The sequence below is a fragment of the Neodiprion lecontei genome, chromosome 6 (genome assembly GCF_021901455.1).
Source record: "Neodiprion lecontei isolate iyNeoLeco1 chromosome 6, iyNeoLeco1.1, whole genome shotgun sequence".
Classification (NCBI taxonomy): domain Eukaryota; kingdom Metazoa; phylum Arthropoda; class Insecta; order Hymenoptera; family Diprionidae; genus Neodiprion; species Neodiprion lecontei.
The window spans coordinates 18,106,765-18,122,733 of record NC_060265.1 but is presented as its reverse complement, the minus strand read 5'-3'; the positions used below and the strand labels follow the sequence as shown (position 1 = coordinate 18,122,733).

Here is a 15,969-nt window from a genome sequence, read left to right as displayed (position 1 = left end):
GCAACCACCCCTAACTACCTCCAACGAAAACCGCCAACCACCTCGAGTTATACCTCGAATGCTAATAAATATTTTCAGCATGAGAACAAATCAAAAATACCGCGTAAGGTTTAATATAATTTTTTTATCGATATATTTTACCAAAAAGATTATGAGAAGATTATAAAGTTATAGAAATTTTATTAGCGGACTGACAGCTACCGAATTTGGGGTTGCGCGAAACACGAATTGAAATCATTTATTGTAAACATGAACCAGGAACCACGGAGCGCTTATCCTGGAAGTCGATAAATTTTATTAGCGGACTGACAGCTACCGAATTTGGGGTTGCGCGAAAAACGAATTGAAATAATTTATTGTAAACATGAACCAGGAACCACGGAGCGCTTATCCTGGAAGTCGATAAATTTTATTAGCGGACTGACAGCTACCGAATTTGGGGTTGCGCGAAAAACGAATTGAAATAATTTATTGTAAACATGAACCAGGAACCACGGAGCGCTTATCCTGGAAGTCGAGAAATTTTATTAGCGGACTGACAGCTACTGAATTTCGGCTTGCGCGAAAAACGAATTGAAATAATTTATTGTAAACATGAACCAGGAACCACGGAGCGCTTATCCTGGAAGTCGAGAAATTTTATTAGCGGACTGACAGCTACTGAATTTCGGCTTGCGCGAAAAACGAATTGAAATAATTTATTGTAAACATGAACCAGGAACCACGGAGCGCTTATCCTGGAAGTCGAGAAATTTTATTAGCGGACTGACAGCTACTGAATTTCGGCTTGCGCGAAAAACGAATTGAAATAATTTATTGTAAACATGAACCAGGAACCACGGAGCGCTTATCCTGGAAGTCGAGAAATTTTATTAGCGGACTGACAGCTACTGAATTTCGGCTTGCGCGAAAAACGAATTGAAATAATTTATTGTAAACATGAACCAGGAACCACGGAGCGCTTATCCTGGAAGTCGAGTTTCACCGCGTAGCGGACCCGAAGCGCGGGATCCGGGAGGTTGAGAACCCGGTACTCGAAATTTGCGGAGCGCGACTCTCAACCGTCCGCTCTACTGCGCGGTTGTTACCCGACTGAGGAACTCGGCTAGCCGATTTTAGATTGGTGACGTCACTTTCCGAACATCCGAAAATTCAAACTCTGGTTTCGAACTGTAATACTAGGTATGATGATGTATGATGTATGATGTACGATGTATGATGTATGATGTATGATGATATAATATGATGTATAATGATTTTAGTTTTCACATTTCATACAAGAAATACACACTTCATCTGTCCTGCCGATTCCAGACTCAAGCGGCCAGGCCCTTCGATGGTCAGCCGTTGACTGAAGATATATCCTTCGGTTAACGGGTCAGCTGATAACGCTGCCGTTCTGCGACAGTTGGATGATGAAAAATTTCGCTCGTATCTTTCAAATGTGTGTTAAAATACACTCGAAGTGTTGAGAAGCTTCGTTCTTTCTCTCCCTATCACCTATTTAGGTCTTCAAATCACTACGCAGCGTTAAATACTGTCTCATATACGAAGCATCCATTTCATCTCGTTCAAAATTAGCGCATCCGTGATGTATTACCGTTACTCTGAATTTTTTTCCATCCGAATATTTTTCGAAAAATAAATTCTGCTCCTCCACCCAACGCAGATATTTCACTTGCGACCAGCTAAAACAGCGTTTCGATTCTATGCCTATGAAAATTCAAGATCGAGAGCGCAAATGAAAAGTTATTGGAATAATTATAAATACTAATGTTATGGAATACATCAAGCGCGCGTCGAATAGAATCTCATTTCGAAATGAATAATTCTTCTCTTCTCATATCATAGCTAATCTAGTAATATAGGTAAATAGGATGGTTGGAGGTGTTCGGAAATGGTAGGAGGTGGTCGGCGCTGGCAGAAGGTGATAGGGGGTGGTCGAAAGTGGCCATTGATGGTCGGAGGTGGCAGGGGGAGGTAGGAGCTGTTCGAAAATGGTAGGACATTTCATAAGTTAAAGTCGACGATGATCCGGTGCATCAATTTTATCGTTACAGATTTTCGTTTCCCATGAGGCATAGAGTATTCAACAACGATAATGCAGTCCTTAAAATTCATCATTCATCTCCGTCTGGAAAGCTGATTCGCAAGGCGTGGTATTCTAGATATATCAAAACTAAGCTAGCGGCACGTGTTTGCATTGTTATAAAAATACCCGTACTCTACATACACTGTTTCTAATCTTTTGCTACATTTGGTTTAATCCCCATGCTTCCACAGCACGAATAGTCGGAAATGTTTTTGATTATCAATAATAAAATAAAAGAAGTAACAAAGCTCAGATTTATTGTTAAAGCTCTAATGAATACATCAAACTGCGGTCGAATCAATTCATTTATTATTAGCACATGACCTCTGTATATTTGATAAATTATTCCTAAATACAGTGAAACATATGTATTTATAATGAAATATCATGCAATGGGCTGTGTAAACTATAAACTATAATTTCTATCAAATAGCTGCTTTTGTGTCAACAGGGCTTTGAGACTCAGTTAAGTTGGATCTCGATTTTTGCCATTGTGTGTAGGACATTGGGTTACAAGAACAAATGCGAATTACGAAGAACTCCGTATTAGAGATAAGGATATTTTAGTTCAAGTATACCTATACACAGAAATCCGTATGTGAATATACTAAAACCTCTATGTTTATTGTAAAAGTCTAGTTTTAAATATGTGCATATATGTATATACACATTCATAAGTATATATGTACATATATACACATACATGTACATAAATAATTGCTCAGATAAGAGAAACAGTCGCAACTTGTCGCAAATAGAGTAAAGCGTAAGGTTAATAATATACAAATTACACAAGCGCACCATAAAACATGGCAAGGGTAATCCTAGTGCAGTGATTGTATAAACTGAAGAAATATACATTTACATATACATGATATAAGTTAATAGACTAGAAAAGGGTATTTAGAGAGCTTATCTAATTCCGATCTTGTCACAATAGATCATTAACATAATCAAGATACAGTTAAAGCTGTATTAGCTACATTCACTATTAGAGATAATATTTTTTATCCATTTTTATAGTTATTTAATTTCTTGTACAACAATTTTTCAAACTTCACCGCAAAATGCCCAACGAGTTCTCGTAGTGCAAATACGAGTCCAATTACCTTACAGATGGCATTACATTGATTTTTGCCTTCTCGCGTCGAGTTATAAATACAGAGAAATCTCAATGAGAGCTCACTTATATAAGATTTATTGCAGTGCTATATTCGTAGATGTACATGTTATTCTATCTTATATACTGTCCTAAATTTTAAACACACAGCACAACAATGGCTGAAAGCACAATGGCAAGAAGAGAGGAGCAATCTGCATCTTAATAAATCTTTTCTTCTGCATACGTAGCGGAGCGATGTCACGTCGGAGGATATGTACTAGTGGATCACTAGGTGGGACCTCTCCCCTTCCCGCCTCTTCCCTCCCCCTTCCCCTCCCCCTTCCGTCCTCACCGCTCCCATGACCCACCCCGCCTCCGCCTCGTCCACCTCGTCCTCCTCCTCGGCCACCTCCGACCACCTCGGGTTATACCTGGAATAGTAATAAATATTTCTAGTATAGGAACACATCAAAAATATTGTGTAAAAATTAATGTAATTACCTAATTAATTATTATTATAATAAATTGTATAAGATTATTCATAGCTACTGAATATGTGCTTGCACGGAAAATGAATTGAAATAATTTATTGTAAACGTGACAAGTTTGTAATATTTCAGATGAAATATAATTACAATTGCCATCAAATATTATAAAAGTGTTCTACTCACCGAGCACAAATCCTCGTCCTCCTCGTCCTCCTCCTCGTCCACCTCCGACCACCTTTAACTACCTCGAACAACCACCGATAACCAGCTCAGGTTGTTCCTCGAATAGTAATAAATATTTCCAGTATAAGAACACATCGAAAATATTGTGTAAGGTTTAATGTAATTGAGTCATTGATTAATTAATTAATTTTGTAATGTAATAAATTGTATAAGCTCATTCGTAGCTACTGAATATGTGCTTGCAGGAAAAATGAATTGACATAATTTATTGTAAACGTGACAAGTTTGTAATATTTCAGATGAAATGTCATTACAATTGCCAGGAAATATTATAAAAGTCTTTTACTCACCGAGCACAAATCCTCGTCCTCCTCCTCCTGAATCACCTTGATTACCCGCAACCACCCCAACCACCCCCAACGACCACCGCCAACTACCTCGAGTTATACCTCGAATACTAATAAATATTTTCAGCACGAGAACAAATCAAAAATAATGTAAATAAGGTTTAATATAATTTTTTTATCGACATATTTTACCAAAAAGATTATGAGAAGAATATAAAGTTATGGAAATTTTATTAGCGCACTGACAGCTACTGAATTTGGGCTTGCGCGAAAAACGAATTGGAATAATTTATGGTAAACATGAACCAGGAACCACGGAGCGCTTATCCCGGAAGTCGAGTTTCACCGCGTAGCGGACCCGAAGCGCGAGATCCGGGAGGTTGAGAACCCGTACTCGAAATTTGCGGAGCGCGACTCTCAACCGTCCGCTCTACTGCGCGGTTGTTACCCGACTGAGGAACTCGGCTAGCCGATTTTAGATTGGTGACGTCACTTTCCGAACATCCGAAAATTCAAACTTTGGTTTCGAACTGTAATACTAGGTATGATGATGTATGATGTATGATGTATGATGTATGACGTATGATGATATGATATGATGTACAATGATTTTAGTTTTCACATTTCATACAAGAAATACACACTTCATCTGTCCTGCCGATTCCAGACTCAAGCGGCCAGGCCCTTCCGTGGTCAGCCGTTGACTGAAGACATATTCTTCAGTGAACGGGTCGGCTGATAACGCTGCCGTTCTGCGACAGTTGGATGACGAAAAATTTCGCTCGTATCTTTCAAATGTGTGTTAAAATACACTCGAAGTGTTGAGAAGCTTCGTTCTTTCTCTCCCTATCACCTTTTTAGGTCTTTAAATCACTACGCAGCGTTAAATACTGTCTCATATACGAAGCATCCATTTCATCTCGTTCAAAATTAGCGCATCCGTGATGTATTACAGTTACTCCGAATTTTTTCCATCCGAATACTTTTCGAAAAATAAATTCTGCTCCTCCACCCAACGCAGATACTTCACTTGCGACCAGCTAAAACAGCGTTTTGATTCTGTGCCTATGAAAATTCAAGATCGAGAGAGCAAATGAAAAGTTATTGGAATAATTACGAATACTAATGTTATGGAATACATGGAGCGCGCGTCGAATAGAATCCCATTTCGAAATGAATAATTCTTCTCTTTTCATATCATAGCTAATCCAGTAATATCGGTAAATAGGATGGTTGGACGTGTTCGGAAATGGTAGGACATTTGGAAATTTAAAGTCGACCATGATCCGGTGCATCAATTTTATCGTTACAGATTTTCTTTTCCCATGAGGCATAGAGTATTCAACAACGATAATGCAGTCCTTAAAATTCATCATTCATCTCTGTCTGGAAAGCTGATTCGCAAGGCGTGGTATTCTAGATATATCAAAACTAAGCAAAAATCAAAAGAAATTTCCGTAAATTATTTTTCGGTTTTACTTCAACTTCATTGATGTTATACAATATTAAAACAATCAATTTTGGTTAGGAAAACTCTGAGAGTTTTTTCTGCGGTTCTTAACCAATGACTAGATATTTTTTTCAGATTATTAGAACTAATTCTTGAAGCAGGATATCACTTTTCTGGAGCTGCGGTGAATTTCACCCCGTGTAAACGTTCAGCGGTTCTACTGAGATGTGACCTATTATGGTTAAATGAGGACAAAAGTAATTCAGCAAGATAACAAGGAATCCTGAAGAAATATTAAAATGATGAAATTTCAACTTATCATACTTCCCTAAGATTCCCTATGCAAAACTTTTCCCTACAGGACTCACATTCTATCGTTCAATTAAATCATCAGATTTGTATTTTGTACTTGGTAGTTATGTTGGGTCAATTAATACCTCCAACGATTGTTTACTCAGCCAACAATTTTGCATAGTTTGTTTTTAGGTAAAACTGCTTCGTTTTCTTTTCTCGTAGCTTCATCCTATTCATATTTGACAAAGGCCGTAGTGAAGTTTTCATAACACCAGAGATGTGATTTGTATGCATTCTTCTTTCTTCCGAATTTAAGCTTAAGTAATTCAATTCATTCTATGAATTCGTTTTCTGCAAATTCTTGAACAGCAACAAACCATGAGGCACTTTACCTTCCTCTCGCAGAAAACATTTATTCCATGCCATCGATTTAATTTTAGCAACAAATATTTGTATAAAACCGATGATCAATAAAGGATAAGGGATTTTCGTTATAACAAAAAATGTCATAAAAACACCGATAATAGATAAAGGATCTCGGAGATGAACAGGTCGAAATTTAAGACTTTTCATCTTACAACCATGGTATTCTACGTCTGCGTGAAAATCCAGTATCCATAAGAAAAAATAAAAAAAAAATATTTTCTTCAAGAGTAACGTTTTAAAACAATTTTCAGCAATGATATATCAGAAACAATTTGAAATTTTTCAATACATTATTGTGTATAACGACCAATTTGAATTCGAATATACCTTATTTATTTGCAAGAATTTCCTCCTGATGAATCCTTCTAATTTCTTGTTCAAGATCGTATAAAATTTTGAAAATAATACTCATTCCTAGTACGAATTCTACACTAAAATATTTCAATATCGTTCTTTCAAACCGAATATTCCAGTTGAGTTTATTGTAGCGATTTTCTTAACTTGCTGTAAAAAAAATATGTGTCCAATTCATGGAATCTTTGCGAAACTATTCTTCACGATTGTTTCTTTATATATTTCCGAATCGTCTTGATTGAGAATCAGTTTCTGCGGTGAAATATGCTGCTGTATCCGCTGAATATATACTCCGAAAAAAATATTATGCATTCGTAATTTTTCCAACTTGCTCTACGAAATTTCACGAAAATATTGCACAGTCTTCAGCCATATTTCAAAACAAAATTCACACTGCCGCAACGAGATTACTTGTAAATTATTTTGAGATTTTTTCATTTCACCTTCACATTCTACGATGACAAGATTTAACGACGAAAAATAATTTCAACATTACAATTTATTACTGAGTGTTAATACACAATTGATACAATATTTGTTTCAGGGTTAGGAAGGTAAACATTTTTATTATATATACGTATATACAATATGAAAGAGTCCATCGATCATCCTATCGAGAAAGGGCATTAATATAAGTCCATTTCGTATTTGCATATTTCGATTTCTTTTGTAGGTATTCGGCTCTAAAAATCACAAATTCTGAAAAAATTATATTCAAGGTTTAAATTCTCCATTTTGGTATTTTATAATCAATGTAGCAAGGACTTGAAAAATTCAACAATAAACAAAATATTTCTGTGTCCAAAATCGGGACATTATATACACACAAAACTGTCTTAATTATGAAACATTTTTATCTATACCGAAAAACGAATAGTTTGTATAAAAAATTTAACAAAATTATGTTTCACGGCAGATGATTTCTGGTTTCTATTTCCATGCGTCGGGAATTTTTCATGTCTCGTATCGTTGATCAATGGCAGTTGCATATAGTAAATTTTTACAATAATACCAAAATCGGTCGATTGTTGAAATTTTCCCCATAGTAAACGGTAACATTTTGAATAATCAGAATTCTACGCTCGAGCTTTCATCTCTTCGAAAAATAATCAAATATTAAAAATGTAGGGTATTCTACAGGGAAGGAAGATGCTAGCGTCACGTTATACAAGGACGGTGCTACGGTTTAATTTTCGAATATCATTTGACGTGAACCCAAAAATATGATAAAAATACTCTCCTAAACATTTTATACGATTTAATAAGAACGACTCAATTTCTTCAATATATAGTCTTTCGTTTTAATAGCTATAATATTATCTATAATATAATATATGTATTAATATACGCATGTATATATATTGTGTATATCTTACATATATCTTTTCATCGGACAAAAGTACGTAGCTTTTACTGCTCTACAGCTTTCAGTCGTACACATAATTTAAATTAAATATCTACATATTACGGCTCTTCAGTTCAAGTACGAATATCCCGCAATTATTATCGTGTCTATATGGTATTCCTAATTTCAACATTATTGTTAATTTGCTTCGCGTATACATTTAGCCGTATATTTGTGTATGCGGCATGAGGGGAAACAAAATATTAACTGAGAAATAAAATGCCCAGTTCAATATTTCAAGTCTTCTTAGTACTGTAGGTATATTATTTTCGAAATAATCGAACCGTTATTGTTACATTTACGTATATATATATATGTATATGTGTATCATCGTTTGAAATTTTTCTTTCAAATTTCTCATCTGTAAGTTTAAATAACAATAAAGACGCACGCACGGAGATAAACAGTGCGCGGATAATAGATTGATGGAAATGCGTCTGAACAATTCATTCTTCACTCAAATATTTGCCTTATTAATATATATTTGGCATTTCATTGTATATAATGGGAATGTAGCAATCATGTTAATTGAAAATACCTACCAGATAAAAATATTCAAACAATTTACAGACGTGTAGCGGTGGAATTGATTATACTGCATAGATTTGGCATTTTTTTCATCGATCGTTGTTCGATTTAAACAACGGCCACGGGTCACAAACGCAACGTAATAGTGAATTTAAGAAAAATTGCACAAGATGGCAGATTCGTTTCATCGCTTCAATATTAATCAGAGCTTGCGTCATACATTTAATTAAATTTAAAAAAATACTCTACCACGCAATACAGAGATCATCATTTTGACAAACCAAAAGGCACTTTTTGTTCCCGGCAAATGCATAATCATTGTGTGTGCGTGTGTGTGTGTGTGCGTGTGTATGGGACATTCCATGACATTACGATCAAGATTCTACGTCGAAATCTCAGATTGGCTTTGTAATCATTTTGTGGAAAGTATATAGACGACGAAAAACGCGATCGTAATTTTTTTCAGAATTTTCGGATCCAGCGTATCTCTAGTATGATTAAAAAACTTGAAGTAAGACCCACTTTCTAAAACCTGAAAGATTTCAGAAAAATCTTAGAAAGTAAAACAAAATCTTCGACACCTATTAAAAGATTGAGATTTCATAACTTCAGAAGATAAATAAGGAGAACGAAAAAAGAAAAAGAAAATTATTATTATTGGATCGCATTTTTGACATATGAAGGAACACAAAAGCTCGTTATAATAAGTGCCGAAAAATATCTCCTTAAGAGAGATATTAAAATAAGCTTTTATGTTCATTCTTATGTCGAAAATGCAATCCAATAATAATAATCTTCTTTTCCTTCATTCTTCCTATTTATCTTTCGAAGTCACGAAATCTCCACCTTTTAAAAAGTATCAAAGATTTCGATATAGTTTATAAGATTGTTCTGAATTTTTAATTATTTGCAAAGTGGAGTTTTTTTTTTTTTTCTTCAAGTTTTTAAATCATAAAAAAATTGCGATTGCGTTTTTCATCCTGTACTTTTACGAAAAGAAATTATAAAGCCAGTCTGAGACATCGACGTAGAATCTCCACCGTGATGTGACGGAATGCCCCATATATGTATGTATAAATCCGGCAAGTATCATATCGTGTATTGAATACATTTACCACCACGCTCCAGCCCTTTCCCATTGCAGCTGGCTATATCTCCACTGAATTTGCCATCTTGGTATAATTCCCAGAATTCATCGTTACGCATAGATATGACATCCTCACATGATTCACACATCGACGAATGTATTATAATTGTATTACGTACATTGTAATATACTACAAATTACAGGTATATGGAATACCTTGGATAATTTATAATATATTGTATGAAATAGATAAATTATAATATTATTATATTCGTATCGTAATACTTAAGAGATCAGCAAGACATTGTAAATCATATTAAATATCACAACACTGTATAATGAAATGATCAGTGAAAAATATTCGAATTTTGTAATATTAAATAATATTTAAAAATACGTATAAAATAACTTTGAATATATATTACAATGTATCTATATATATATATATAATATTATATATGTATGTATAATCGCGTATTGCATATAAGCTATAGCTTACCCTCGTAACAAAATCATCAACATCGAAAAGATTTTCATATTAACAAATTTTTATCATTCAATCAACTATTACACTACAGACTTATAATATGCATACATAGTAACACATACGCACAATAAATATAAGTAGTGTATGAGGCAGTCCATATCATTTCGCCCTGGGTCTGACCCTTGACCTCTTAGATTGGGCCCGCGCCTTGATTTGTTATGTGATTATTCTCACTTCGAAGGGCAGTCTTTTTTCTTTTTATATATTTTTTGGGACCGATTTGAATTTTCTACAATTGTTTAAAACTTAATAATCTGAAAAAAATCTCAAAAATCGCGTGTCAGAGGTCAACATTTCTAAGCTTATTGTTAGCGCCGAAGTGAGAAGATTCCATCTTACTGCTTGGAACGTTTTTCCGGAAAAAAAAATTGTTTAAAAAATTAGAAATGGTAGTCATTTTATTATGGATGGCTGCTGAAAAATTTTAACATACTTTTTAGAACTACTTTACCATTTGCAGCTTTTTTTAATAGCAAAATAAAGGAGAAAAGTATCTTTTGCAAAAAAATCGGTAAAATTGTTCAGATACGATAATTTTTCAGCAACCATCCATAGTAAAATGACTCCCACTACTAATTTCTTGAGCGTTATTTTTTGGAAAAAGCTTGAAAAAGGTAAGAAGAAAAAATATCTCCACTCCGGCTGCAAGCTTAAAAATTTTTATAGCTGACATACGTGATTCCTCAGAATTTTTACAGATTTTTAAATTGTGTCGATTGATAAAATCCTTTCAAAAAATTATAGAAAATTCAAATCGAGTCCCAAAAATGTAAAATAAAAAATTCGAGTGCCTTTCAAAGTGAGAACAATCATATAAAAAATGTCGCGCCCAATCCGAGAGGTCAAGGGTCCGACCCAGGTGGAAATGGGATGGACTACCCCCTATATATTATATGTATATAATATGCTTTTTATTATTTACAATGGACATTTTCAATCTGCAAAAATTCCAAGTTTATATATATAATATATTGTATTATACGTGTATAATAATATCGATCGCGCGATAAAAGACTTATCGACGCTTCGTTATCATATCGCGACAAAGTCGCCGTTTTGCTACACCTACCTACAATAAATATGAATCAATCGCGGGATCGCGCGGTTCCGTGCCTCAAAAACTTTTACGTTAAACTCACGCCATTCGTTTAAAGCTCGTATATAATAAATTTGACCTTCGCTCGTCTCTACAACCAATGATAAAGCTTTTTAGTCTTCGATATATATAATAATATATTTACTTTTATTATACTGGGCTTTTTAATACGAGCGTATTTGACGAGAATTTCCGTCTCTATCAGAGACATGGAATGTCTTCTACCGTAGAATGCTCGTTTTTAGGAGGGCCTATACGCATTTGATTAGTAAAAGAAACGTGACAAAATTTTTTCTCGGTTTAAAATAGAAAGAAAAGGAGTGTTCACGCACTCGGAAAAATGGGAAAATATTAACTTTGTCAAATTACAGAAGGGTTAATCAAACTTTGAAAAACTGCGTTTATCGTTTTCCATTTCAGGACTGATCAAAGATTTGTATTGATTAACTATAACTGCGATTTTGCAATATTTTACAAAATTTCACCAAATTTCACGAGGACTTGAGGAGTTGATATTAATTTTTATCAGATTTCTCACAAGTCTTGACTGCACAAGTTTCAAACCGTATATCAGACGTTCCATAAAATTTTGTAAAATTTTACAAATTTCATAAAATCTCGTATGACAATTTTGAAATTCCATGTGATTTCATACTTCATACTTCAACACCACACTTCGGACTTCTTGAAAGATCAAATGAGATTCTACAACTCTTACTGAATTTCAAAAAACTTAACAAGAATTCACTCAGGTTGCGTCGAAGATCTCGTAACATCGATTTACACCGGATTTCAAAAATCGTTAACCCCATCGCAAAATTCTCAAAGAATTTACTATGACGTTTTCCCTTTTTTCCTTCAACGAATTCCTTCAACCCATCAAAAAGTTCAACTTGTCTGGTCTATCATTATCGAATCCATGCTGTTACAGAGCTTTGATCACGATACTATAAAAACTAAATCAATCAAACCGTTTATTGCTATAAATATATGGCCGAATGAGTATTTTGAAGGAACGCCCGCTGACTAGATTCGACACCCAATCGGCCGGTGATATGATCTAGATATATTATTACACATATTTCTAGTAAAACCCACGCAACGGTTTTAATTGAGAATTGAGTTTTGAAGTAAGTATTATTACTATTATTATTATTATTGTTGTTGTTATTTTGTAATATCATTATGATTATTAATATGTTATTTGCAACAAGCAAAGAGGTAGGAATTGGGAAGTATTTTAGTGCTGTGAACGATCGACGCTATTGATTTATGCTTATTTATACCTATTTTATATACGTATAATACGTATTGTATACGTATTCACGAAATGGCGCCAGTTTTACTATTTGTGCGATTTTTTCGTCTGATCAATGGCTATTCTAATGGTTATATAACGGCGGTAATAAGCAATAAAAAATATGTTTGGAAAAAATATGTTCAGCATTTCTCTAAAGAATAAAATTAAAACACTAAATCATCTTCCTTGTAATCTCTTTTCATTTTATCAACGTATTTCTGCTTTTATTCATTTAAATTTCTGTACCATTTTTTAAATTCATAAAGTTATATACGTAAGTTTCCTTTATTTCGAAAAAAACTAGAAGACAATCAATAATAACAGAAGAATTATACAATATACATCCAAGATTCACAATGGAAATTGAAACCAACGATATTCGCGAAAAGAAAATAAATTTTTTTTTATAATGTTAAGCGGATACGTAGGTAAAAAATCAGAAAAATTTACCTACCAAGCTTATATTTTAAAATGATTTCTTTGGCAGAAAGTTTTCTCCATATAAGTCTACAGCTCCTAATTATTTGAAAAATGTATATTACCGCAGTACATATGTATATGTATACAGCTACAACTGGTCTTGATTAATTTTTCATAATAAATAAATGAGTTGGCGTTTTCCCGTTCCACGATGTTGACGACCATGTATGCCCCAAGTTAAGCAATCATGTATTATATATTATTGACCGGAAATTCAAGGGAACTATACGGTATACCGTCCTCTCCTAATTTGACGTTTCCATCCCTCAGATATCTGGATTAGTCTTCATCTCGTCTTCAATTTGCTCGGCAATAATTAAGGAACAATAGAAAAATAATTGAACTTTAGAAACAAATCGGTCTGCGGATTTTGCATCTCGAAACAGTTTTACTGTTTAAAATTCACATTTATAATCGTTTGAGAGGATGGTACAGCCAGTATTTACTGACCGAGTATAATTTCACTTATTGAGTCAATTAAACAGGCTTACGCATCACTGAAGCAAAAAAGCAATGATGATGCCATTGTAGATGTAATGCGGAATAAAAGCGTCCAAAAATGTTTTGTCTTACGCAACAATAATTCCAAAAATTTATTCCTGTAATCAAATTGACACTTGTTTCAGGAAATCATTTTCTGGAGTTATCCTCACATGAGTCCAAAAAATTTTTTCGATATTTTTCCGGCGATACATCTGGAGAAACGCAAACTGTGGGATTTTTGCATGAGTGATTCATAGGCTTTGACGATAGTCGAAATAAGTAAAATTTCACTCAGTCGGTAAAAGCGATCATAGCTCCTTTTAAGCTTGCCGCGTTATTCAATGTTCCGTTTTTCCATCCCATCTTAACGAAGCTCAGCTTTCTTACTGAGAGATGAAAAATTACAGTAGCGGATAAACTTCGTCTTGACAACTTGGTGACTTTGAGTATTGACGATTTCAACGTAAATTTACGCGAGCTAAATGTATCCCGATTCGAAAAAATCAGGAAACATAACGAACAGAGTTCCGGTCTCAGAATAGGTGCTCGAATAATAATCTTACGTCGAGTATGAGTCACTCTGAAGTGCTTATTTCGCAAGAGCTTCAGGTCGTGAACACTTACTTATGAAGAAGTCATAACTTTTTAGGGTATCCGGATAGTTCAAGTACTCGAGTACCCGGGTAGCTGCACTATCCAAACTATTCAAACTATTCGAATAGTTAAAGCACTCTGCTTATTTGGATTTATACTTAAATTATCCTTTCTCACTCGGGGTTCTTGTTAGTATAGTTGCACTATAAGTATTACAGCTGCGTGTTAGTTATAGCTAACTCACAGTCTTATAAAACTTATTTGCAAAAATACACAACTGTTTTTTAAATTGCTTGAACTTGTGTTGTGTTCCGGATACCGAGAAATTGTCTTCGGATATTTGAATACCCAAATAGCTCGTATCCACGTGTAAAGACAAGTTATTACATAAAAACGTACAAGCTTGATATTTGAAGTATTTAACTAACCTTTACCAAAAGATGATCAAAATGTAGAGATGTCAGAACGTGTTGAGTCAACATTTACGAAAGTCAAAAAATAGAAAATATTTTTTTATAATTAAATAGAATACGAATGAATGCAAACGTATAAAAAGATGAAGCATCTGGAACAATGTTTCTCACGATCAATTGGTACGAAAAAAACACACGTACACATTTTGGAAATCCTGATTTTCATTGTTTTTACTCTGTACGAATCCCCCAATCCGAACCTTTTCTAACCTTCGATTGGTTCCAGTTTTCAAACAGCGACATTTCAGTAACACAATTTTTTTTTCTCACGCTATTTCGCATCACAGTAACAAATGCTTCAGTTGCGTTGAATTTTATTCTTCGGCCTTCTGGGCTTCAAGTTTTTCACCATCAGTCTCTTGAATTTCCATTGTGCTGTTCTGCCGAAGTTCAAGATTTTCAGTAATTTTTAAATACAGCTGTGCTTAAATCACCACATTTTGTTGTGCTCCGATTTACAAAACTAATAGCGTTCTACGGACAATTTTCATTATTTTTGTCCGTCAATTAGGAATTATAAATAGTGATATCTAATATAAAAGAAGAAGAAGTGGATCAATATCGTCAACATACGCTGCCAGATTAATTTCACTAATTTTGACGAACTGGAACCAAACGGGTGAGCAATGGGTAGAAAATGAGTTGATACCCTTTCCTTCGAGAATTTATAAGAACTAGAGGGTTGCTTGACCCGGGCTGACTAGATCTGAACTTTCGACGCGCGCTTGCCGCAACCAGTCTCTTAGGTTTCTGGTTCTTTCCATGAGATTAGACGTCGTCCTCTCGACGTTTCCAACGCTGGTCGTATATCCGCTGGTAGGCCCATACTGAGCGATTATATTCTGGGTTGTAGTCGTTGGTGGATGAGAACCGGTCAACTGGGACAAAATGTTCGATTGGATGTTCGGCGTTCCAAAAGCTGTTGGAAAGTTAAAAATGTTGTATCATCGTGAAAATGATTCATACAGTATTCGAGTATCGCAAATTCAATGCTATGTGAAACAGTACACAAGACCAAGGAGAAGAAAATTTGTATGTACGATTTTTATTAATATTATGCAGCTTGCAAACTATTGTTTCTATCATTTATCGCTAGGTCGAAATCACCAGCCTCCGACATTTTTTTAAAATCGAGTACCTAGAACGTGACGATTGGTAGTTGTTTAACAATGAGGCGGTAGTTTGATGCCCGTTCGAATTTAATTTTGTGTAGAATAGTGAGAGTGTTTCAGATTCAAAT

The 15,969-nt window shown here is 34.5% G+C and overlaps 1 protein-coding gene across 6 annotated transcripts in view; it reads right to left on the bottom strand.

Annotated features, from left to right (window-relative positions):
- Window positions 1–5,932: 5,932 nt before the first annotated feature.
- LOC107225527 (centrosomal protein of 164 kDa) overlaps window positions 5,933–15,969 on the bottom strand; it is a 29,436-nt gene continuing 19,399 nt past the window's right edge. For 5 of the 6 annotated variants that reach the window (XM_046743933.1, XM_046743935.1, XM_046743936.1 and 2 more), the window contains exon 10: window positions 7,218–15,648. In XM_046743933.1, the coding sequence (XP_046599889.1) occupies window positions 15,404–15,648 (245 nt within the window). In that variant the 3' untranslated portion in view covers window positions 7,218–15,403. Of the gene's footprint in view, window positions 5,946–7,217; window positions 15,649–15,969 lie in introns of those variants that run through there. The other variant, XR_006905035.1, reaches the window with a different exon arrangement.